At 38.9% G+C, this 25,813-nt stretch overlaps 1 protein-coding gene across 1 annotated transcript in view; it reads left to right on the forward strand.

The window, feature by feature from the left end:
* Positions 1–25,813, forward strand: part of SMG1 (SMG1 nonsense mediated mRNA decay associated PI3K related kinase) — a 67,018-nt gene that overhangs the window by 15,004 nt on the left and 26,201 nt on the right. The window contains exons 4-31 of the mRNA XM_054180424.1: positions 1,848–1,984; positions 3,931–3,989; positions 4,639–4,852; positions 5,680–5,805; positions 5,902–5,974; positions 6,635–6,732; positions 8,258–8,431; positions 9,536–9,760; positions 10,448–10,549; positions 11,006–11,275; positions 11,799–11,929; positions 12,624–12,785; positions 13,212–13,330; positions 14,042–14,129; positions 14,210–14,311; positions 14,755–14,895; positions 15,208–15,407; positions 15,686–15,882; positions 16,573–16,740; positions 17,488–17,642; positions 18,709–18,854; positions 20,204–20,405; positions 21,872–21,981; positions 22,347–22,494; positions 23,291–23,450; positions 24,124–24,244; positions 24,900–25,148; positions 25,434–25,718. Of these exons, the coding sequence (XP_054036399.1) occupies positions 1,848–1,984; positions 3,931–3,989; positions 4,639–4,852; positions 5,680–5,805; positions 5,902–5,974; positions 6,635–6,732; positions 8,258–8,431; positions 9,536–9,760; positions 10,448–10,549; positions 11,006–11,275; positions 11,799–11,929; positions 12,624–12,785; positions 13,212–13,330; positions 14,042–14,129; positions 14,210–14,311; positions 14,755–14,895; positions 15,208–15,407; positions 15,686–15,882; positions 16,573–16,740; positions 17,488–17,642; positions 18,709–18,854; positions 20,204–20,405; positions 21,872–21,981; positions 22,347–22,494; positions 23,291–23,450; positions 24,124–24,244; positions 24,900–25,148; positions 25,434–25,718 (4,362 nt within the window). The remainder of the gene's footprint in view (positions 1–1,847; positions 1,985–3,930; positions 3,990–4,638; positions 4,853–5,679; positions 5,806–5,901; positions 5,975–6,634; positions 6,733–8,257; positions 8,432–9,535; positions 9,761–10,447; positions 10,550–11,005; positions 11,276–11,798; positions 11,930–12,623; positions 12,786–13,211; positions 13,331–14,041; positions 14,130–14,209; positions 14,312–14,754; positions 14,896–15,207; positions 15,408–15,685; positions 15,883–16,572; positions 16,741–17,487; positions 17,643–18,708; positions 18,855–20,203; positions 20,406–21,871; positions 21,982–22,346; positions 22,495–23,290; positions 23,451–24,123; positions 24,245–24,899; positions 25,149–25,433; positions 25,719–25,813) is intronic.

The raw sequence follows: 25,813 nt of genomic DNA on the forward strand, positions 1-25,813 counted from the left end.
TCCACAAGTTTCTTTAACACCTCCAGGGACCATGACTCCACCTCCCTGGGCAGCCTGTTCCAATGCATGACCACTCATAAAGACATTTTTTTTCCTAATAACCACCCTAACCCTCCCCTGGCACAATTTCAGGCCATTTCCTCTTGCCCTATCAGCTGATACTAGGGAGAAGACACCAACCCCCAACTCATTGCAACCTCTTCTCAGGAAGCTGTGGAGAGCAATGAGGCCTCCTCTCAGCCTCCTGTTCTCCCGACTAGTTCTCTCAACCATTCCTCCTAAGACTTGTACTCCAGACCCTTCACCAGCCCTGTTGCCCTCCTCCGGTCATGCTCTAGCAGCTCAGTGTCCTCCTTGTAGTGAGGGGATTGGTGTAGGTTTCAGCAAGTGAGTTTGGTTTTTCTTATCTTCAAAAATCTAGTGGGATTATGGTGCAACAGAGTCTTATTTTTTACACCCTTCTATATTTTCATGTTTGATAGTGTGCACTAAGCAATGCTTAAAATAGCTGTCTTCTGTGGGTCAGCATGTGGCTGAGTGCTTGCTGGTTTTTCACAAGGGGGGAATCATACAGATGTTCATTAACTGGTGCTTTGATTAGTGTAGCTTCAGTTGTGCTCCTGGGTAGTTTTTTTCTTTTAAAAAAAAATGTATCTGTAGGTTAAGATTGGAGCTCAACAGCCAGCTAGCAGTAACTCTCTTAGGAAGTAGTGCCAGTGTTCATCAGATATTAGCTGATAATAAACAAAGCTGCTTTTAATAGAGAGATGTGAACAGCACGTCTTGTTCTAGCAGCAGTGAAATGTGTCTCATACCAGTAACCTTGGTGGTGGTAGTTTTGTGTATACAGTTCTGGGTTTAGGATTGCTTTGTATGTAGAACAGCACAACCACATCTCATAATAAACTGCAGGTTACCTTGAAGAGATTGCAAACAAAAAGATAAAAGCAGACAAGACAAAACTAAGAAAGTTGCACTCTGTAGATGTAATGGATTTGAGGCTTGTGTGTACTGTTGACTCTTCATCTTGTACTGAAATGTTCACCAGCCTTTTTAGGGACAGGGGAGGAAGATGTTTTAGGGACCTTGCAAAGATCTTAACAGCCACTGCATCGTTGCATGCTTTTGTTCCTCAAGAGAGGAATCACAGAATCACCAAGGTTGGAAGAGACCTCAAAGATTATCAAGTCCAACCTGTCACCACAGACTTCATGACTAAACCATGGCACCAAGTGCCATGTCCAGTCCCCTCTTGAACACCTCTAGGGATGGTGACTCTACCACTTCCCTGGGCAGCCCATTCCAGAGTAGATCTGCTTTTCTTTTCAAAGCAAAACCTTCCTATGTATCAGAGGACTACTAGTACATAGTCGTTATTCTTGTGCCAAGCTGATGGAGAAGGTTTCGTTTGTTGGTAGTGGCTTGATCTTAGATCAGGTTCTCTGCTTCAGGAAGCAGCTTGCTTTTCCACAAGGTTTTCTTTAGCTATTGTTTGTTGTGTTATCTTTATGTCTGATTTAACCTTACCATGCCACTTTTTTCTGTTCTTTTAATTCCATTTATGTGGAAGGGAATTAAACCCAGGGTTTTGTGTAGAAGTGAAACAGTTCTGCTTAGTTCCAAATGTGTCCTACCCAGGTGCTTGGCTGTCCACTAGGAAGAAATGAAATATTATGAAGCAGGTTTTCTATTTCATTTTCCCTATGTTAGCTTGGGGGGAAAAAAAAAAAACCAGAATGATTTGTTTTTTCTTTTTTTCTCAAACTGACTTGCTGAGCTAACAACTGCACACTTCAGACAGCAGAGATGTTACTGCTGAGGAGAAAAGCAGTAATGGTGTTTTTCAGAGCGATCGTTGTCTTATTCTGACGAGTCTCGACTGTCAAATCTTCTTCGGAGGATTACTCGGGAAGACGACAGAGACCGAAGACTGGCTACTGTAAAGCAACTGAAAGAATTCATTCAGCAACCAGAAAACAAACTGGTTAGTTGGTTTCCCTTTTTCCATAGCATTGGAGTCTTCCTCATTTTAATAGAACTGTCATTTAAAGAATCTGAGTGTTGGGATATGTCCGTGAGGAATCCTTTGTTTACCAGGAATTTCTTTCTGCAACAAAGGCAGGCAATCCTGGGTTGCATTTCTAGCATTCAGGACACTTTTTTTATTGCTTGATTACATATGATGTATTACCTTAAAGCAAACTGCTGAGTGTGTGAGCTGTAGGAATAAATAAGGCGTGCATGTGCATGTTTTGTTTTTTCTGACTGCTCTTAGCGCTGTCCCCTGGATCCTTCAGCGAGGAAACAGGGGAAAAAGGAAGCAAAACATGTTGTTGTCTTCTTCAAGAACTGTTCCTGTATGTTAAACATGCAGATATTTATACAGTCTTGGAAATGCCTTATCCTTCTAGCTAAACACCTTTGTATGCAGATTCCCATTCATTGAGAGGGGAAAAATTAGGTCTTTGTTTTCATGACTTTATTTTTTTAACGACTTGTTGAGCTCTCTTAATGCCCTCAAGTGTTTCTTAAGAATTTGGGAATGTGTGTGTGTGTGTGGGAAGTATCCCACTGTGGGTAGATGTTTTTAATATTGTTTATTTTGAAGTGAAGTATTAAGAGTATTTTTATCTGGCACATCTCCCCCACTGTTTTGGAGAGCTTAGGAGTTCTCCAGGTATTGGGAAAGCAGGAAGTGATGGTTTAATGCTCTGCCACTCATTTACAGACAGTGCTGTAGTATTTCAGTTGTGGGTTATGTGTCTATGTATGTTACCAAGAAGTTGGTTGTCTGGTATCTTAATTAACCAGTGGTAAATGTGCTCTCTTCCAAAAAACATTAAACTAAACTTTGAGACTTTTCTTTGTGTGCACTACGGTATAAGCAGACCATGTGCAAGCCTAGGTAATGCTTCAGCTTTCCTCTGAAACAAAACCTTTGTTTTAATAGAAGGGTGTGAGAACTAGATGCTTTCCACAGTAACTCCCTGGGTTTTTTTTGTATTGCTTCCTTTATTCTCAATTAATTTTTCCCACTTTTTTTCTTGTAGCTGCATTTCATTTAGGTTTATTGGTGCCTCAGAATATATTTCAATTGTCATTTAAATATCTAACTCAGTGGTGACAAATTTTGTACTTGATAGTGATCAGAATTTAAAAGATTTGTTACTGAGACTTTTCTTTCAACTTCTCCCAGCTCACTAATGAAAACAAGATCAGATGTCATGGGGTATCCATCATGGCAGGCTTTAAACTGTGTACTGGACAGTGTTTAATCTGGTAGCTCCTGCAGTTCTTGACCCTATTAAGTGCAGTTTAACAGAGTTCTTTTCATGATCAGGGTTGAACTGTGTGTGATCAGCAAAGTAAAGCAATAAAAGTCACTATGCAGTGATTAATACCTTGTTGAAGAAAAGAGAAAACCCCTTTTTTTCTTCTGGTTACCTTTACTGAGAAGCACTGCTTCATCAGTGTCTCATCCCTCAAGAGTACTCCATTTCTGTGAGAGCCAGGATTGTCTGAGGAGAAATGTTAATACTTCAGATTGTATTACATACTCTGATAAAATTGATGATTAATATAGGAGACTAGGTCTTCAGTAGACGCTACTGATGAGCTGTGTGGCAAGTCTTACATTTGTGATGTGATGTTATCAGCAAGAACTAAACTTAGAACAAACCTTGATAGCAGGCTGCCAGTGTATTTTTGTGGCTACTGTAAATAAATGTGAAATGCAACATGTAGTATAATATTGCAGTATTGCTTAATATAGTTCTTGCTAGTCTGCAGTGCTCATGGAGAGCATAATAGCATTCTGTTAGCCAACAGAATTGGCAGTGGTGTTCTCGGTGTGGGTGTAAGCAGGCCCTAGTTTGCAGAAGTTATCCTGCTGTTATTACACTTGTGCCTTTTATGGATCTTGTATTACAGGTACTAGTTAAACAACTGGATAATATCCTGACTGCCATTCATGATGTACTCAATGAAAGGTAAGCTGGAGAAACAAAGCAGCTTGAAGATTTTAGAGAGGAAAAATACTGACAGCATTAGGTTTGGGTTTCAGTGTGGAAGTGGATGTGAGGAAACAGAAAGAACTTAATTCACTAATTTTGCATGGGTGTAAGATTGCAGCAACAGCACAGAACTGGGGGAGATTCAGTATTCTCTTACTAACACATTGACACTGTTAGACTGTCTAGAGTGAATGCCCAAGTGTGACTTACAGTTACCAGGTAGTATGAAGTTTGTCTCAGCTATATTTTAATCATCTGGGTGAGTAGTGTACTGCTGTGGTTGTCTCACTTGCAGATTGAACTTAAGTTCTTTCACAACCTGATCTAACTAACTTGCAACTAAGAGCATAAGTGGAGGGAGCTCAGGTGTGTGGGGGCATTTTGGTGGTTAGTTCAGTCTAGTTACCTAGTCTAGTGGAGTGTTCAGGATTTTCTTCAAGTAGAACATCTTACTGCATTGTTTTATTCGAGTTGATGTATTCCATATAATATTTTTATGTAGTAGAAAAGCAGCTTCATTCAAGCATAGATTTTGCTGCTTTAGAAAATGTTTTGTTTTGTTCCTAGTTTCTTGTCTGGAGATTCCACTTTTTTTTTTTTTTTCCCCCCTCCCTAAAAAATACAGTAGCAAATTGCTTCAAGAACTGAGACAAGAAGGAGCATACTGTCTTGGCCTTCTTTGTGCTTCTCTGAGCTACGAGGCTGAGAAGATCTTTAAATGGATTTTTAGCAAATTCAGCTCATCCACAAAAGAAGAAGTTAAACTTCTCTACTTGTGTGCAACCTACAAAGCACTAGAGACAGTAGGAGAAAAGAAAGCCTTTTCATCTTTAATGCAGGTATGGTCTCACATTAAAAAAGGATTATTAATGCCTTTTTTTTCCAGCTCAATACTGGAATCAACTTTTTGAACTGGAATTTATAAGTCCTGCTATGTTGACATAAGGAAATATGGTTACAACTGGGGGGAATTCTCTGACTGAATGGGGTTCTTAGATTCAGATTAGATTAGAAAAGAATGCCAAGTCATTGCAGGATGATATATATTTTGATGCAACTATTTAGTATACATTGCTGATCCAAGAGGAAGAATCTTGTTGAAACTAAACAGAGGACTCAAGTGTTCTCGACTCAAGTGTTCTCAACTCAAGGTACACAAAACTCAACCTGTTGATTGCTTTGTGCCACCTCCTATTTACAATTTCTAACTTGAATTATAATTAGCTCTGAGAGGAATTAGGATTGAGTGCAGACAAGTCTGGTCCCCTGGCTCAAGTTCTAGGGTCTGTTAGTTTGGATGTAGAACAGCTATGTCCAGATCTGTGCTGCAATTTAATATTTACTTTGCAGAGCCAAAAAGCTTCAGCAGGAGAAACAAGAACTTAGAACAATTAGTTGTTCTGTGGCTAAAGAATTAAAGAAAACAGTATCCCCAGGCCTTGGGTCTGCTGTATTTCATGCAGATGCCTGCCTGAAATGATTATTTTCATGCAATATATGTGATGCTTTGTACATTTTCCCCTCTTGCACAGAGACTATGGAGATTTTGTTTGAAGAAGAGTAGTTTGCTGAAAAGTGTTCAACACTGAATAACTCTAATACCATAACTTTTTCAGATGCTGTTTTAATGAACTGAAACATAGAGTGACTTTGCTTTGCTTTCTAGCTTGTAATGACCAGCCTGCAGTCCATTCTGGAAAATCTGGATACACCAGAGTTACTCTGCAAATGTGTCAAGTGCATTCTTTTGGTGTCCCGATGCTACCCACACATTTTCAGCACCAATTTTAGGGTAAGATTGCTTTGTCCTCTGGATTCCCATTCTCACATAGAAATGTTGGTGCAGCCAATTGAGTAATTAGCCTTTGTTTTCAAAACTGCTTTCCAGGACACAGTGGACATACTGGTTGGGTGGCACATAGATCACACTCAGAAACCTTCGTTGACACAACAGGTGTCTGGTAAGTGTGGCCAAAGAGTCCCTGCTGTAGTCTGCTCTGGCTTGCAGATGAGGTGGGTTTGCTCCCAGGAGTGTGGTCCTGCTGACATGCAAGTTGATGTAAAACAAAAATGAGTTTCTGGCTAAGAGACTTTGTTGTTTAGTATGTTTGCATTTGCTGGTTTATGCTGTATCTGGAATAATGGATTGCTTTATTCGGGTTGCCTTTAAACATCAGTTATTCGTGTGACTTTTAAAAGGTTTCTAGTTTGATAGATGCATTACTTCCCAGAGTATATATTGGTATCAAAAGATACCAGTAAAAAAATCTATGTCCTAAAGATACTGTTCTGACATTTATGAAACTGGGGAACTCCTTCCTATAGCTATAGCTGTTGTCTGGGAGTTACTCACAGCAAGTCTCTTAGGTTTTCTGTGTTGTACTCCTAGATTCTGTCCTTAATGCTTAACAGCTATGGGGCAGGACTTAACCTTAAAGTTAGTTTCTCGAGGGGAAAGAAACAACACAATTTATTTGTTTTAGCAACAACTTGTGTTGAAATTTTTGTGCAGATGACTTTCTCTTACTGCAGCAACTTTAACCTCAAAAATATGCAACTAAATTTAATCTTCATATGTTACTTTATTCTTCTTTTTTAATTGCCCTGATGTTTTAATGCAGGATGGCTGCAGAGCTTGGAACCCTTTTGGGTGGCTGATCTTACTTTTTCTACCACGCTTTTGGGGCAGTTTTTAGAAGATATGGAAGCTTATGCTGAGGTAAGTAACATTCTGTGGTGTATACCAGAGTTAGCTGTGTGCATTTCTTCATAAATCCACTGCTGTGATTCTTATGGCTGTAGTAGATTTGTAGAAAATATAGTTGCTGTTTTCCTGGGGAAAAGAGGATGAAATTAGAGTGTCCTTAAGGTATGTACAATGACAATTCTCCAGGAATCCTCCTGAACTATTTGAATTGCATCATGGCCAGGCTCTCAGCCTTTGTTGCAGTAAGAATAAAAGCAATTAACCAACCAGGAACTAATGCCTTAGCTTTAAATAAGCTGTAGTGAATAACTTTCACTGTTGTCTATTTGTGCAGATTCAGAGGTTTTCAGAAGTAGTGATTGTTGAGGAGAGGGGGATCTGTAGTGCCTCTTTAAAAAAGAAGACAAGACAGATTTAGTGTTAATCTAGTAACAGATTATATCATGCAGGAAATAATGCAGCAGGAACTGGTAGAATACTGAGGTATATTCATGTGATGTATTTTGTTTTGCTTTGTGAACAGGGCAGAGAGTTTATCTGACACTCTTTAGAGGAAGAGCTTTGGGCTTGGGGAGGGTGCCTTGTCTTTTTCTTGCAGACTGTGCCCATATGTACTAAATTATATATATACACACTATATTACATACATTAACGTGCAGATCCTGTGGGCAAAATTGTGCCTCCAGTAGCATGATCTATTTCATGCAGAGCAGAATAATTAGATTTTCTTAGTGTACTTACATGTGCATCAGGACTTTTGATGGGCCAGCTTTATGAGTTAGGATTCCCAGAGCTCTTTGCAGCCTGTGCTGCTGTGACTTCAGGCACAGGGTGGTTTGTCGGTGCCGTAAGTTGCTGCTTATCAGCTTGCCGCTGAATTGGACAATGTGCACGTGCTCAGTCACGGAAGAGTCCAAAGATAACCTGTGTGAACTTCAATTGTGGAGGAGGTGGTTCCAGTGAGTATGGTCTTATCTTACAGTGGAGTAGACCAAGGCTCTATCTATACTCATGAGGTCAGCACTTCTGGGAATGTTCCCAGGCATTGATGCCAGCTGGCAGGAAGTAGCCTGCTAGTAAACTCATGGTCTCCAGGTCAACTTAGCTGCATGTAAACAGTGTGATGGAAATGGCCACTCGAACATCCTGACTCCAGTTTGTGGATGGCAATTGTTTGGGAGGGTGGTAAAGGTGTGCAGACAACTATTGTAACAGTGCAGCAGTATGGGCAATCACATTCCAGGGGCCAAGAACATCCTAAGCCTCTGTTTTCAATTACAAGATATAGTCAGAGTACTCTGTTTCAGTGACTGAACTGAGTGGCATCTCATTACTGCTGTGAGACTTGCTAGGCATTGTGTGCTTATATCCCATCTTCCTATGTATGTGCAGTTAGAGATACTACATAGATATAACTGGATGGTATCTAGATGTCTGGAAAATGGATCAAGCATTTTCAGTCTGATACTTTGATATTTTATGCATGTGTTATAACTGCTACTGATGTGTGCTGATGTATCACACCTCTGTGCCATAGGACCTCAGCCATGTGGCTTCTGGGGAATCTGTAGATGAAGATATTCCTCCTCCTTCAGTATCACTACCTAAACTGGCTGCACTTCTTCGGGTTTTCAGTACTGTGGTGAGAAGTATTGGGGAACGCTTCAGCCCAATTAGAGGACCACCAATTACAGAAGCATACGTAACTGATGTAAGAACTCAGGGGGTTCTTTTTGGTTTTCTTTCTTGCTGACATAATTTATTGCCATATAATAATGCTGGTCACTGCTGAGTTTGTTTAGGTTTTGTGAATTTGCTCCATTTTGGGCAAAAGTATTTCCTTGAGGAAATGCACTACAAGAATTGTATGAAATGCTGAGGTATGGATTGTGATAGTGGCACATGGGAATCACATGGAGCAGAAACTCTGGTTTGTGGCATTTCAGCTTCACTCAGCTAGATTTGATTGTGTTATCTTTGTAACAGGAGTGCTACCATTTATTCAGATTGCTGTGATGGTATAAAAACTGAATTCAGATTATCAATTCAGTGTTATAAAACGTAGGGTGTTTTATCCATGCTGAAATTGTGTCAACTAGATCTGATAGCCAAGCCCTCTTGTTCTAAAGCATAGTATAGGAAGGGGTAAACTCAGAATAAATACTATATAGTAGTATGTAGCAACTGTAGAGGATGTGAAAGATTTAAAAACAAACAAACAAAAAACCCCAACAACCCCCAAAAACCACTTTGCAGTCAGAATGTTGTTGTGCAAGCTGTGGAATTGATGCCCTCGTAGAGCTCTGTGAGGGACAGAACTCGGATAAGTGTATGGATTTCTCAATTAAAGCTAAGACAGTTATGTAACTTGTGTCTTAATCTGCTGAGGGTTCTTGTGACAAAAAAGCTCAAGGAAAGAAAACTAGACTTGTCTTTTACAGTAGGAGTTCTGTTGACATCAGTTGGAGCTGAACAGAATTCTGCATAATTGTGGTGGGTTGAGATTTCCCCCTCCCCCCCCCCCCAACATCAACTTTTCCAGACTAACTCAGCTGGAAGCAAATGGAATGTAAGTTTTCTAGGTCTTTGCAGGCCTTTAACTGAGAAGGAAATCAGGCAGTTGAATGTTTTTTCTTACACTTCTGAAGGGTAATGCCATGATGTGCATTATTCAGAATATTCTGTTGACAGAATTTACCGAGATGCAGAACAAGCAGTGAAACAGGCTATCAAACAGCTGTGAATGTAATAAAGTAATATGAAGTCCTCATCTCTCTTTCATGTAGTTTAATATAGATGTGATTTAATTTTGCAGGTTCTGTACAGAGTGATGAGATGTGTGACTGCAGCAAACCAAGTATTCTTTTCTGAAGCCGTGCTTACAGCTGCCAATGAGTGTGTTGGTGTTCTGCTTGGCAGCTTAGATCCCAGTATGACCATACACTGTGACATGGTCATCACCTATGGATTAGATCAAATGGAAAACTGTCAGACCTGTGGCACTGATTATATCATTTCAGTCCTGAATCTGTTGACCCTGGTTTGTACATACTTTTATTGTTGCTGGTTTTGCATTGGAAGATACTATTTTCTGAGCAGCCTTGCTTTGTGTGTGCATTAGATAAACATTTAAAACTCTTCTCTTCTGGATCACAAGCTAGAGATTCCTCTTCTGAATGCTTGTATTCCTTTCTGTAAAGCTCATAGTGCCTGCTTGTTTATGCAGTTGGCATGTTGATAAAGTGGCATTTAGTTTTAGCTTGAGTGTTCATGTTTTGGTTGATTGCTTTTGTGTGTGTGTCCTTTCTGACTTGACTGTTGGGTGGTGCTATTCTCTTGCCTCTGCAGGTGGTAACACCACCTGATGGATTTCAGAATCTTAGTGCTTCATGTATTCTTTTTATTTACTGTGCCATGATCTAGGAAATCAGACTTCTTCAGAAGACAGCTCTTAATGTACAGACCACAAACTGTTAAACCCACATCTGTCTAAATTAATCATGCAACGTTTTGTCTCAACTGTGGTGTTAAAGCCTTGGGACAAAAGCTAATTCTCTGTGACTTTGGGAAAGCAAGTACAAAATAATTGCATTACTCAGAAACTGGTCTTTTTTCCTAGATACAGTGTATGCCAGCTAGAAAAACAGTATTTTCATTTTTAATAATCTAATAGAAATTAATGCAAGGAGTTACAGATACTTACCATATTGGGTTTTTTTATCCCCAGATTGTTGAACAAATAAATACAAAACTACCATCTTCATTTGTAGAGAAACTGTTTATACCAGAGTCTAAACTACTTGTTCTTCGTTATCATAAGGAGAAGGAGGTAAGAGGGAGTGAGTTCTATGGGGGCATTACAACAGCCTTCATGTATTTCCTAGAGTATATTTATTAAGCTGTAAAACTTAATTCATCTTAAATGTATTTCTTTTTTAATCTGACTGTGTATGTGGGGAAACCTCTGAAAAGGTGGATGGGGCTGGTTCTTGGTTTGGCTGTTTAGATTTGGTAAAGACTTGGTAAGTTGTCCATCACGCCAGATAAAGAAGCCCTTAGCTGGTGTTGCTGTCGTACTTGTGGATGATCCAGAAAGTAATTGCTAGATTAAGTAAATAGTACTGAAGTACAGAAAAGTGAAGATGGGTATGTGTATCAGACTAGGTTATGCAGAGATAGAAGCGTGATTTTAATTCTTTGTTGGTGATTTAATGTATTTTATGATTTCATGTTATCACTATTTTATATATATTTTACTCATGTATCACTATTTTATATTCTCAAGGTTGTGGCAGCAGCTCAAGGTGTATACCAAGCTGTATTGAGCCTGAAGAACATTCCTGTTTTGGAGACTGCTTACAGGTTGATTCTAGGAGAAATGACCTGTGGTCTAAATAGTCTTCTCCACAGTTTACATCTTCCAGAAGCCTGTTCTGAAATCCAGCATGACTCCTTCAAGAAGCGCATATTCAATGTAGACAACGCAAAGTTTGTTGTTATATTTGACCTCAGTGCTCTAAGTACTATTGGAAATGCTAAGAACTCATTAATTGGGGTGAGTCAAAACTCTACAGATAAAGTTTGTGCAATAAGTGTGAAACTCCAGGGCATATGTTAAGTAGAAAAGTGCTATTTCACCAGTAGTGCACGCGTCTGTAATTAAGACAATCACATTTGTTGCCTAACTTCTGTTACAGAAAACCTTCCAGTTTTAAGACTTGGGAATCAGGATGAGTGGACTGCATCTCTCATTGGTGCATTATGAAAAACAATTTCTAGGGAAGAGCATCTTATCAGGGTTATTCATAGACTGATTCTCAGATTGCCACCGTAATTCTTTTTGAAAATCAAGAGAGATAAAAGCAACTTCAGTCTGTCCTCTGTCAGCATATCAGCCATGTGAAAACACTTGTTCCACATCTTTCAGTGGGCTGTTTAAGAAGAGGATAGAAAATAGTTACAATTGAGATCAGAAAAAGAAGAATTGAATTATTTCCCTTGGGAAGAAGGAAGCCACAGCAATAGTATGGAAATGCTTCTTACTCTGTTTCTTTGCTTATGTTGCAATTGTTTTACAGATGTGGGCCCTTTCACCAACTGTGTTTGCACTACTGAGTAAAAACCTGATGATTGTTCATGGTGACATAGCAATCCATTTCCCTGCTGTCCAGTATGCAGTACTCTATACCTTATATTCACACTGTTCCAGGTATGAAGACCAAGAATTTGTTAATATTTTAAGAGCACTAGGATGGACTGATCTGAGTAGAATAGATTTGTTGGAGGGATGAATTAAACAGGATGTTAGAATTAAACTTTTGTCCCAACTTCCTAATCAGTTTTTTAACTTTGAATTACAGAGAGCCTGTATTGCAGCCAAGAGAGCATATCCTAGTTTAAAATTTGGCATTTTATTTTGCTAGAAGTCTTGTGTTTCAATAGAGATAAGGGAGGGAGAGCTCTACTGAAAGTAAATGAGGAAAGACGATTTTCTGTTTTGCTCACTGAAGTCTAGGAGAGGTTATGAAATGTAAACGGATTTAAACATGTCTTGGACCTAGTTAGTACAAAACCTTGTCACAGGAAGGGGATAGCTACTTTTACTGTTGCTCTACATTTCTTGGATTTTGTGACTTTGCCACCAAGGATACCAGCCACAGCTGAAACCAGGTTACTGTGCTGCATGGAGTGATGTAAACTTCCGTCTTTGCTCTTTAAGGCTGAGGATCAAAACAGTTGGATGTGGTTACTTTGAGTGTATATTTCCTTTTGCTCCCGGGTTTTTGGGTTGATTCTTGTTTATTTGTTGCTGCTGTTATTTTATCCCTCTCCTGCATACTTTAAGGAAGTATCCCTAATCTGGGTGTGGTTTTATGTTTTCTGTTTTTTCTTTGCCTTTTCAGGCATGACCATTTCATATCCAGTAGCCTCAGTTCTTCCTCTCCCTCTTTGTTTGACGGAGCTGTTATAAGTACTGTAACCACAGCAACAAAAAAGCATTTTTCAATCATACTAAACCTTTTGGGGCTACTGCTTAAGAAGGATAACATTACTCAAGATACCAGGTAAGTAACATTTTCCTAGTAGTCTGGAGAGGTTTTTGTTTGTTGTGGAATGCCTTCATTCAGAAACAAAGCTAATTTTCATCTGTAAAACTCAGGGTAAATTTACCCAGTCAGGGTGTTTGGCTTTTTGAAATGTCAGTAATGAAATACTTGTGGAAAAAGTGGCTGCTCATTTTAGTTATGCATGAAAACTAGAAGAATTGAAACCATCATAAGACATAAAACTGGGAAAAAGAGTCTTGCATGCTGCAAAACTTTTCCATTATTTACTGTGTGAACTGAGTAAGCCTGGGGACAGCTTTCATGTTAATAAACCTGTTTAAAAAATAGCATTACAGAACAACATCTGCAACATAAAGTAGTTCTAGTGAAAGCTGTCTTTCTGTAGCTAGAAATAGTGACTAATACATCTGGGTTTTTTTGCAGGAAACTACTGATGACATGGGCTTTGGAAGTGGCTGTTCTGATGAAGAAGTCTGAAACATATGCACCGTTATTTTCTCTCCCATCTTTTCATAAGTTTTGTAAAGGACTTTTAGCAAACAGTAAGACCCAAGAGATTTTTACTTATTAACTGTCTTTTACATGGCATACTTGAGCACATAAGTGACCTTGTTCTATAGCACTGATAGCTGAAGCTGTACGTTGTTTTATTTACTCTTCAGGGGTGCTTTGGGATCGTATTGCTCAGTAACATGCACTCCTATAAATCCCTACCAATTACTTATGCAAACAGTTCATTTTCTTAAACAGTTGTGATTGTGCAAATCTACCAAAAATGTCAGTGATGTGCCAAATCTTGCAAGTAAGATAGGATTTTATCAAACCAAACCAGTCCATAATGCGATGTATTGTTTTGGATTGCGGAAGCTGGCAATAGCAATATGAGAATGAATGGTTTTAGTAGCATAGCATTGGCAAGAGCAGTGAATTCCCAAGGCCAGGAATTGCTAACTTTACTAAAGCTTTTTCTTACTGAAATATGTGGATTGTGTATAATGCCAATGCATGGAGGTCATAGAAGGATTCATTTGTCAGTTGTCAGAAAAGGCCCATAAGTAACATGTAGCACAGGTGACTTTTTGTCACTAAGCATTCATTTGCTGTAGTCAAACCAGTCAAAAAAGTATTGCTTAAAGCCTGTATCATCTCCTGCCACTTATGCTGTAAAAGTGTCTGTAGGTGCTCTTCCATAAGTACTCTCATTCTAGCAAGAATAGTGCTTTTTTTCCTTCCTTTTTGTCTTCTCTCTTCAGCCCTTCTGGAAGATGTGAACATTTGTCTTCAAGCATGTAGTAGCCTCCATGCCCTCTCCTCCTCCCTCCCAGATGACCTCTTACAAAGGTACCTGCACAGAATTCTGTCTGTTGTGGGCATCATGCTGTTAACAGAAAGGTTACCACTTGTTTTCCTTTGTGCTGCAGGTGTGTTGATGTGTGTCGTGTTCAGCTAGTACACAGTGGTGCTCGTGTCAGACAAACTTTTGGAAAGCTTCTGAAGTCAATTCCTTTAGATGTTGTGTTGAGGTAAGTTGTTCAGATTGCCTTCAATGCAGCAAAAGGTTTTGTTTTTCTTCAGTGATTCTTATCTGAAAAAATGATGCCAGTTGATGATCATTATACTGGCTTAATTTAGAATCAAAAAGCATCAAGTGTCTTGTTATCCAGTCTACTTTGTTACAGATTTAAGAACAGTAGGTAGTACGTAAAGTAATCATAATTGCTCTGCACTTCTTGAAACAAAGATAAATACTTAGGTCTGTGCTCCTCAGAGTGTCAGCATTACTGTGCCCTGCTAATTGTCTCCAAGACCTGAACTCTTTAAGCACTTTGTCTTGGTTCCAAGGAGTATGCTTATTTCCAGTTGTTGTACATATTAGATGTGTGTAACTCTCTTGCACATCTTTTTTTGATTGAGTGAAGTACATTATAGCATGGGTTGGGTTTTGTGTTTTTCCCTTTTCCTGCAGTAACCGTACCCACACAGAAATACAAGAGATTTCTTTGGCTATAAGAAGTCATATGAGCAAAGCTCCAAGTAACACATTCCACCCCCAGGATTTCTCTGATGTCATCAGTTTTATTTTGTATGGAAACTCGCACCGAACTGGGTAAGAGCTTCTTTGAAAACTGATAGCCATGGATGTTGAATTCATAGTAAACAATTGGAAGCTGTGGTTGGGTTAAAATTTGTAATTAGCTTCACAAATTGCATTGCTTTACTTTCAGTCTTTTCCTTTACACATGCCTTGAAGTATTCATAAAGATCTTCAAGTACACATCTTTTTGTGTGTTTGTCTGTGTACATTGCTGCTTGGATTTAATCCTGAGAGAGATGGGTCTGAGGGCAACATGGAAAGTGTGTGCAGTATGAACTTGTTACCATGTCAGCTTGTGTAAATGTAAGTGATGTTTTCTTTCAGGAAGGATAATTGGTTAGAAAGATTATTCTATAGCTGTCAAAGACTAGATAAGAGAGAGCAACCAACCATCCCTCGGAATCTGCTGAAGACTGATGCTGTGCTTTGGCAATGGGCTGTGTGGGAAGCAGCTCAGTTTACTGTTCTGTCGAAGCTACGAACTCCTCTGGGTAGAGCCCAAGACACATTTCAAACAATTGAAGGTAATGTGAAAAATAGAGTTTATTTTCAAGGGATTTTTTTGGTAAGCTTGTGTAGCTAAGAGCTTCATGTCAGGGTGAGAAGCACAATGGCTTTATTTTTCAGTGATTATAGATTTTAGCATGTTCTAGACGCATCAAGAGATGTAACAGCAGAAGAGCAGTTGCATGATTGTCATTAACTTTGGAGAGATGTTTGTACTTCAGGGTTGCTATACATTGGCATGTTTCAATAAAATACTGTCTGATAACTTTTTTCCTTGTTTTGCTAAAATGTGTAGGTATTATTAGGAGTCTTGCAGCCCATACATTAAACCCTGACCAAGACGTTAGTCAGTGGACTACTGCGGACAATGATGAAGGACACAGCAGCAACCAGCTTAGGCTTGTTCTTCTTCTACAGTATCTGGAGAACTTGGAAAAATTGATGTACAATGCCTATGAAGGATGTGCCAATGCCCTTACCTCTCCACCCAAGGTTTGTCTCTCTTAGGGTGATGACATTACCTGAAAGAGTCTACAGAATGAGCAGTGTTTTCAGTGTTGTTCAGGTCTTTACTGTGGAACTTCAGACGAATTTCTCAAAGTTTGAGACTCTTAGTTTGTCTGGCTTTGGCTTATTCTTTGAATGTGTGAAAGCAGGTTTTATTTCTGGACTGTCAGCTTGTAGAGTGGTACAAATCAGGCAAATCTGTTGCATCCCTGTTTTGTAGCACTCACTTATTTGTAGATTATCGGCCGTCCTGTTAGGAAGTCACAGAAATATCTGGGGCTTCAAATTACTTTTTTGAAGAATGTAATAATTATTTATAAACAACATAACCTTTGGTGTAGTTCCAAATGCAAAACATTCTTTACTGTCAAAACAAGCTGTTTAATTACCAGAGTTTGACATGTCAGCACTATGTAATTTCTAGTGAGTTTACTGCAAGATTTGTAGCTTGGCAGTGTGCCTGCCCAGTTGTGTGCTGTGCGTGGCTCCAGACCAGCTGCGTTGATGAAGTGAGAGATGCAGAAGATGGTTTCTTCATCTCTCAACTGAAAACCCAACTGGGGAAAAGAAAGAGTTCTTTACTTGGATTATTAGAAATTGTTAAATACTTTATGTAACTCTTTTGATTCATGCAGAGGATTGGTGTTGCAAAACTTCTCTTTTCTGCCTTTAAAGGTTATCAGGACGTTCTTCTACACTAATCGCCAGACATGCCAAGATTGGCTAACACGGATTAGACTTTCCATCATGAGAGTTGGATTGCTGGCTGGCCAGCCTGCTGTGACAGTCAGGCATGGTTTTGATTTACTCACAGAAATGAAAACTAATAATAGTATCTCTCAGGTACTCTCTTTTCAAGCTCTATGTATAGACTATTGCAAAAATCTTCCCACCTCATTCTAAAATAAAGCTAAGGCAATCAGTAACTATTAAACCAACAGGTCTGTGAAAGATTGTGTTATTTAAAGCCACATTATAAACTCTTACTTGTGTATTGTCAGACTTTCATGAAGTGATACTGTAGATTGGAGATAAGTGTGTGCTGTATACATAGCATCAAATACTGCAGATAAAATCTTACAGTTGGTGCACAGTGCTTTCTTTCCAAGTGGAATGATCTGGATAAACCTTATGAAACTTCTGTTGTGTGAGGCCTTCACAAGCTTGTGTAATGTATGAGTGGGAAGGGGATGTATTGTGAGGGTATCCTTCCTCTATAAGTAATTAGCAGCAAAGTGCAGAGGTGGGATGCGTGGATAAAGTGTCAAGCCTTCTTAAGAAACTAAACTCTGCATCCTTTTTCAGTGCATGACTTGATTTGGTTAAATATTTTAACAGAGGAGGTTGGGTAGATATTTATTGCTGCCTGTTTCTCTGTGAATTCTCATGTTTACATAGATCTAGACCATCTAGTGGTGGCTGACTACTGACCTTCAGGCTGTGGATTCACAGTGGGTGCATATGCAGAGCACTTCACTTGTAGATGCATATAATGAAATACTGCCTTAACCTTGTCCAAGTATTTAACCTTCTATGTGGTGTACCTCTTATTTTATATTATATTTGCTAAAGCTTTTGTTTTGATTTCAGGGAAATGAATTGGAAGTGACAATTATGATGCTGGTAGAGGCATTATGTGAGCTTCACTGTCCTGAAGCTATTCAGGGTATTGCTGTCTGGTCTTCTGCAGTGGTTGGGAAGAGTCTTGCCTGGATCAATTCCGTAGCTCAACAAGCAGAAGGCCGGTAAGTTTGCTCAGCTAACTGGGTGGTACAAGCTAGGACACTTCCTGCTTAGGCATAGCTCTGCCTTTTATAATTGTCAATCAAGGCCACTGATTTAAGTTCCATGCTAATTAAATTCCTTGTGTCTTTCAGAGATATCTAATGCATCCAGCAATTGTAGATATTACACCTTCTCCTTTCCGCTAAACATCCAAGATTTGAATAGAATGTAAAGAGTGTTCCTAAACTGGGGTTTTTCTTTATCTTTTTTTTAATACACAGCAGTATCATATTCATATTATATTGAATTGTCTATTAATTTAAATATTTTCCAATAAAGTTTCTGACCAGAGGCATGATCTGATTTACCTACCACAGTTAGCCAAGAGGAGGAGAGATGCTTTGCAGTTTAGTTCAGCTTTGGAGAAGTGGCTTCACATCTATTGAAGTGGAATCTTTGGCTGCAGATAGCAATAAGTGGGTCAATGTTCCAGACAGGATATGCCTTAATTTTAATGTTTTCATTTCCTTAAAGGAATGCACCTTTTCTGCTGTATGGAGTAAAAAAGAGGCACTTCTCATCATTGACCTGCCATGTAAAAAACTTTGAACCAACCAAAACCCTCATGCTTCGTATTTGTAATGATCTTTTTTTTCCCCACCCATTTATGAAAGTTTTCTTAAAATAACATGCAGCTTTGTAATCTGTGAGAAGTTTAAGATGTGGATTGTTGACCTAGACCCAGTTTTGCAATCCTCTGTTAAATGCTCTGTAGTTAATCAGGATTCAGCTTTACTCATTCAGGCAAAAAAGTGAGACAGTCAAAAGTGAAACTCATTTATCTCCTTCAGTCTGTACTTAGTTTGCAGTTGTCATTAAAACCTGAATGGAAAAGCTTTTATCCTATGCTATAGCCTGGAAATTCAGCTGCTGAACTTGTATTCTATGCTAATCCCTTTCTTTTGCTGAAGGTGACACGTGAGCTTTGAGTCTGATGGTCACAAAACATTTGAAATGCAATCTGCTTACCAAAACCCAGAAATGGTTGTGTAAAATACTGACTGAAATATTAAATCATCTTTTAAGGTTTGAAAAAGCAACTGTGGAATACCAGGAGCACCTGTGCTCCATGACAGGAGTGGATTGCTGCATAACAGGCTTTGACAAAAATGTTCTCAAGTTGGCCAATTCAAACAGTGTGAATAATGCCAGCCCAAAGCATTCCTTGAATGGTCAGTATTCATTATTTTCTTTTGAAGAGAAATACAATTTTTGTAACTGTATGAAGAGAAAATATTCCAATGATGTGCACTTAATTCTTAACCTTGAAAACCTGTTTCTGCCTGCAGTTATACCGAACCACTTAATGCCATCGAAACCAATGTTATGTGTAGGTAGGAGGCTTTGCAGTACTGAGGTCTAACTGAATGAAACTAAAAATAATAGGTGAAATATTTTGTAATTTAATATTCTGAATTATTTTTCCATCATAACTTGAGATTTAGCATTTATGACATGGTTGTATCATAAATGCACTAGTTGCTGAGAGTTTTTAACTACTGAGGCTTTGTTGCTGTATTCTGTTTCATCTTTGAAAAGAGACCTTCTTTGTTCCTAATTTAGTTCTCCTGTTTCCCTGCCTTGATGGTTGTTTACTGATGCAGGCTCAATTTTTTCAAAACTTCCTTTGAAAAGGTTCTGTTTGTTTGTTGTTGTTTGGGTCTTTTTAATAAGACCCTGAAAATGTAAGTGGAAGAAGACTGCTGTAAATATTGAAGTACTTGATTGTTTCTCCTCACAAAAGACAAAGGCAACAAAGTTGGTGAGGGGTTTGGAACACAAGCCCTATGAGGAGAGGCTGAGGGAGCTGGGGTTGCTTAGCCTGGAGAAGAGGAGGCTCAGGGGAGACCTTCTTGCTGCCTACAACTACCTGTGGGGAGGTTGTAGCCAGGTGGGGGTTGGTCTCTTCTCCTGGGTGGCCAGCACCAGAACAAGAGGACACAGTCTCAAGCTGCACCAGAGGAGGTTTAGGCTGAATGTTAGGAAGAAGTTCTTCACAGAAAGAGTGATTGGCCATTGGAATGTGCTGCCCAGGGAGGTGGAGTCATCATCACAGGAGGTGTTTAGGAAGAGACTGGATGGGGCTCTTGGAGCCATGGTTTAGTTGATGAGATGGTGTTGGATAATAAGTTGGACTCGATGATCTCAAAGGTCTTTTCCAGCCTGGTTTCCAACAAGAGGACACAGTCTCAAAGTGTGCCAGGGGAGGTTTAGACTGGATGTTAGGAAGAAGTTCTTCACAGAAAGAGGAGTTGCCCATTGGAATGGGCTGCCCGGGGAGGTGGTGGAGTTGCCATGATTGGAGGTGTTTAGGAGGAGACTTGATGGGGTCCTTGGTTGCATGGTTTAGTTGATGAGATGGTGTTGGATGATAGGTTGGACACGATGATCTTGAAGGTCTCTTCCAACCTGGTTTATTCTCTTCTATAGATTAGCAATTCTGTTACTGAAATATAGTTTCAACATATTTAATATTTATGAATATCTATTTAAACACATACACTCTTTTTTCATTTCACAGGGGAAACTAGAAAAACTGTTCTTACTAAGCCAAGTGACTCTTCACCTGAAGTGATAAACTACTTGGGTAACAAAGCATGTGAATGTTACATTTCCATTGCTGACTGGGCTGCTGTTCAGGAGTGGCAAAATATGGTCCATGACTTGAAGAAAAGCAATAGTAATACCTCAATCAATCTGAAAGCAGATTTTAACTACATAAAGTAAGGATATAATTAATTTATTCAACAGTACCTTAGAGGCCAATGTATTAGAAGTGAAATACTGAAGTTTTAGTGATTTTTTTTTTTTTAGAAAGTATCACTGAATTAGAGGCATAAATAGAAGAATATTGTATTCTTGGGAGGGGCAAAACTTGGCCATGATGTTTACTAGCCATATAGACAAGTAAAGAGGTTCCATCATTCCAAAGAGTTACTGTGGCTTTCTGACTGCTGAGGTTTCTTTAATATTCAAGTAAAATACCTAGTCACTGAAAGTAAAAGACACTGAGTTTATTCTGCTTTTACTGGCAGAAGGTGTATCCTTTCAGAAGCTTCATAGTAAAAAATAAAATGCCTGTCAGTGCTACAGGTCCTTAAAAAGATTGTAATTAATTTGTGAAGTAAAAATATATGAAGGACATGGTCTTGGCTGCTTAAACTATTGTTTTTTGTCAAATGGAATTTATAACTGCAGTTTGTGCATTTATTCCCTAACCCTTGATATTTGTCTGGTTCAGGAAAAACCATTGAATTAGTCCATCAAGTTTTAAAGGTCTTTTCTGTTTGATTAGACAACTTGATTGCTTTCCATTTCTCTACTGTTGTGGTGAACATGATAAAATCCTTTTGGCTGAAATTTCTTGACCTGAAAACAAAAGCGTAGAAGGAGGCTTTGAAATAAAATCTTGTAGGTCTGAAAAGGTGACTACTTCTGTCAGAGAAAGGGACAATCCTTTTTCTTGTTGTGGTAACTCAGTGTTGTGCATTCCATTAGGAGAGTAAGTCCTTGTTATGAAGGTGCTAGTGTGTCATTTCCAAGTGTTCATGCATTTGTACGCTAAACCCCACAGTGCTTCCGATAAACATCACCACTGCTTGCTGTACTCTTGCAGAGGTCTGATGGATTAAACTGGTTTTGAGTTAGTTTTCATCCACACAATTACTGGGAGTAAGACACTTTATCATCAGAAAATTCTTGCAAAGAGCTCCTGAGAATACATGGCACTTTAACTGTGCTGCTCATGAGCAGGCTGCAGTAATGAGGATCAAAATAATTCAGTAGAAATGGGAGCTTTCATATGCTGAATACTTTTCTAATGGAGATACTTAAGTAATTCCTTTTTGAAACATTTCCCTTTTGCCCATCAAGCCTCTTAACCTTTCAGTGCCTTTTTCTAGTGTAGCTGTGTAAAAGTCTAGAATGTCCAAAGTATTTCCTATGGAAAAAAGCCACCTTGGTAGCTGGAGAGTTTTGTTTTCCTTTGATACTGAGCTTATCCACTTCATGCAGTTCTATTGCCTTTTATTGAGCTATGTGAGAATGGGGGTTTTTGATTAGAATTTGTCATAAGAGCTCTGTAGGATTTTGAGTTAGGCTTGAGTCTTTCTCTTTGGCTGTGTAAGATATGAAGCAACTGGAATGAAGCAAGAAATGTGACTATAAAACTGTAAACATTGAATTGCAGATCTTTGAGCAGCTTTGAGTCTGGACAACTCACTGAATGCACTGAACAACTAGAATTATTACCAGGAGAAAATATCAACCTACTTGCAGGGGGATCCAAAGAAAAAATAGGTATAAATGCATAAGTTAACATTACTTCAAATACATGAGTAAATATTTCTCCATGTATCTGTCTCTGTCGTTTTCAGACTGAAACTTCTGAATGCAGTTTGCTGTGTTCAGTGGACAGGCCCTAACCTTTATGAACTGAGCTTCAAAATGATTTGGCAGTGGTCAGTCTAAATGTTGATACAAGTGTTGTTTTCTGAAGTTAATGTGTTTGTTTATAAGTAATCCATCATCAGTTTTTAATATGAATACCTACATATATTTTAAAGGGGTTTTTTTCAATCTTCCTTACCCTCAGAAATGCATTCTTAGACAGTTGATAACATTAGGCAGCTCTGGTTGGTTTCAATTGTTTAATCTCCATGTAGACATGAAGAAGCTCCTTCCTAATATGCTAAGTCCTGATCCAAGAGAACTTCAAAAAGCAGTGGAAGTGCAGCTTTTAAGAAGTTCAGTGTGTTTGGCAACAGCTGTAAACCACGCGGAACAGGAGCAAAAGTGGCAGTCGATCTCCGAGTAAGTTGGAATGTGCTGTGAGTTAAGGCACTACTCTGTGGAAAAAACTGTTCTGCTCTGTTAGAAATTCCTTGTTGAAAAGCATGCTCTGCTTCGTACTTCAGCAGCTGTGGAAGTTTGCTACCAGTTGTAGCCATTGTGAGTTAAGAGCTTACTGAGGAAAACTAAAGTGACATTTAAGTTGGAGCTGATGTAGTTCAGGTTTGGAGCACGAGCCCTATGAGGAGAGGCTGAGGTTGCTTAACCTGGTGAAGAAGGAAGGTCAGAGGAGACCTTATTGCTGTCTACAACTATCTTAAGGGAGGTTGTTGCCAGATGGGGGTTGGTCTCTTCTCCCAGGCAGCCAGCACCAGAACAAGAGGACAGAAGCTGTGCCAGGTGAAGTTTCGGCTGGATGTTAGGAAGAAGTTCTTCACAGAGAGAGTTGTTAGCCATTTGAATGGGCTGCCCAGGGAGGTGGTAGAGTCACCATCACTGGCAGTGTTTAGGAAGAGACTGGATGGGGTGCTTGGTGCCATGGTTTAGTTGATTAGATAGTGTTGGATGATAGGTTGGACTTGATCTCAAAGGTCTCTTCCAACCTGGTTAATTCTATTCTATTCTTTGAGTTGATGAAGTGCTGCTTCTTTCAATTTAATAATCAAGGGTGATACTGCAACTCGTGTGTAAGACTGCAGGATTTCCCCATTATCTCTTTGAAGATCTTGAATTTGTTTTGCCTTGGGTTATTATGATATCACTGTTCACTTTTAAAGCCAAGGTAACAAAATTCACTATCCCGATTCTTCTGTTTCAGAAATGTTATTAAGTACTTAAAGCAAACCTCACGAATTGCTATTGGACCTTTAAGACTTTCAACACTCACAGTGTCTCAGTCTTTACCAGTGTTGAGCACTCTTCAGTTGTATTGTTCTTCTGCTCTGGAAAACACTGTATCCAACAGGCTGACATCAGAGGTATGTGTGTGTTTAAACCCTAAATTGGAGTAATGTCTATCTCCATGTCATCAAGTATTGAATATAGAACATTTGCTAATTGGTTTGACCATAGTTAATCATGCTGTAAAAAGCCCTTTTTTTTTTAATCCCAGGATGCTTAGTTTTTCTTTTGTAAATTTATATCTGTGTTGGATTCTTTCTATGCCTTTAAATATGCCATCTCTATCAATTACACTTACAGTATTTGTAAAGCTTTATTTGTGGTTGCTGTTTAGAGAAGTGTCTATTTCTTCTTTGCATTGTGCCACTTCATTCCTGCAACAGACTTGTAATTTGCTTATAAAAGGGACTTTAAAATATTGATCAAACCCAAATGACTTCAGCTGTTAAAAACTCGATGCCAAACTTGAACCAACATGAATGAGCTAGTTCTGATTTCTAGTTAATGTTGTTCAGAAAACAATCCTGTTTGATTCTGAGCTGTTGTTACTCTTGTCCTCTCAAAGTGAACCACATTGTTCTGGCGTTGTGTAAAGCATATTTGTGTGTATTGGTTAACAACAGAGTGGCTATTAATGCAAAGAAGAGCTTTTGCTCTGCACTGAAATGGCCTTTGGTTTTAATACATAGAAATACCTTTTAGTGAAGGCTGTCTGTCCTTACAACTATGCAACTTCTATGCCTCTTTCAGGACTGTCTTATACCTCTCTTCAATGATGCTTTGAGGTCATGCAAACAGCATGATGTAAGGCCGTGGATGCATGCACTGAGGTACACAGTGTACCAGAATCAATTGATGGAAAAACTTAAAGGTATATAAGCTCTCATTTTAGTGTTATGAAAAATAAACTCAGAATTTGAACCAAGATCTTCTACTGAGGGCTCTATTTTTGTTACTTTGATTAATTGCTTTTAAAAGCCAAGTTTTAGTTATTTAGGTGTCTTGCTTTACAGTTAAAGCTCAGTGGTCTCAAGGCTGTAATGTAGACAGTTTTTAAAAGGAAGAAAATCTATCCTGAAGTACTTGGCTGCTCTGTATTCACTCTTTTAATCACACTTTACTTGCTCATCTCTTCATACTTTAGAGTACTTCAGCACTATTAATAATGGTTGTTTAAAAAACAGTCACAAAAGCCATTTAATTGTGGAGTATGATAAAAGGTACTGGGAGAAAAACCAGACAAGTAGATTTCTTAGTCAAGAAGAATGCTTATAGTGAAAAAATTACCCTTTTGCCTAGCAGATAATGTATGGATTGTTTGTTTTTTTGTTCAGATGGGGTATATAAATGTCCTAGGCAGAAATGAAGTCATGAAATTTCTGAAGGAGATGTTAGGAATTAAGAAAGAGCTGAGCAGTGTTTTCTTTCCTGAGGGCCACGTACAGAATGTGTCAGGCAGAAATAACTCAGGTGCAACACTGTTGATTCAGTGATTTTTGTTTACAATGCCTTGCTTTCTTCTTCAGAACCAACAGTCCCAATTAAAAGCCATCTAATGGAGCTGGGCTTAACAGCAGCGAAATTTGCACGGAAGCGAGGAAATATTGCCCTGGCTACACGGCTGCTCGCCCAGTGCAGCCAAGTTCAGCTGGGGAAAACCACCACTGCACAAGACTTAGTCCAGCACTTTAAAAAACTGTCTGCACCAGGTCAGACAGATGAAAAATGGGGTCCTGAACTTGATATTGAGAAAACAAAATTATTATACACAGCAGGTGAGTATTTGTTAATTATGGTGTAGATACTTGAGCTTCTTGCCCCAGACCTTGAAGAAATATAATGGAGCAGGATCATTGGGAACTGATTACATCCTGTTAGCTGTTGTCTCAGTCTGAAAGTGTTTTCACAAGTCTTTTCTTTTTGTAATTATTTTCCTTCAAAAGATAAACAGATTGTTGAATCAATATTTTACAAAGAGTATCTGAATATACTGATTCTCAGAGGAGGTATTTTGAATCAAGTTAACACTCTATTGAAGATGTGCTTTTCATGATATGCAGGTCAGTCAACACATGCCATGGAAATGCTGAGTTCTTGTGCCATATCCTTTTGCAAATCTGCCAAAGCTGAATATGCAGTTGCTAAATCAATTCTCACGCTGGCTAAGTGGATTCAAGCAGAATGGAAAGAGATTTCAGGACAGCTGAAACAAGTATATAGAGCTCGTCAGCAGCAAAATCATACTGGTCTGTCCACCTTGTCTAAGAACATATATAATTTGATTGATCTCCCAGCTGTTAATACACTAGAAGAAGAATATCCTAGGATTGAAAGTGAATCTACAGGTACATTTTTTCTTCTCACTATTTTTTTGTTAGTTACTGCTGATTGCACTGAGGGATATTGATAAAGAGTGGGTGCTCCATTGCTCATATATTTC

This window comes from Dryobates pubescens, chromosome 4 (assembly GCF_014839835.1).
Source record: "Dryobates pubescens isolate bDryPub1 chromosome 4, bDryPub1.pri, whole genome shotgun sequence".
Lineage (NCBI taxonomy): Eukaryota > Metazoa > Chordata > Aves > Piciformes > Picidae > Dryobates > Dryobates pubescens.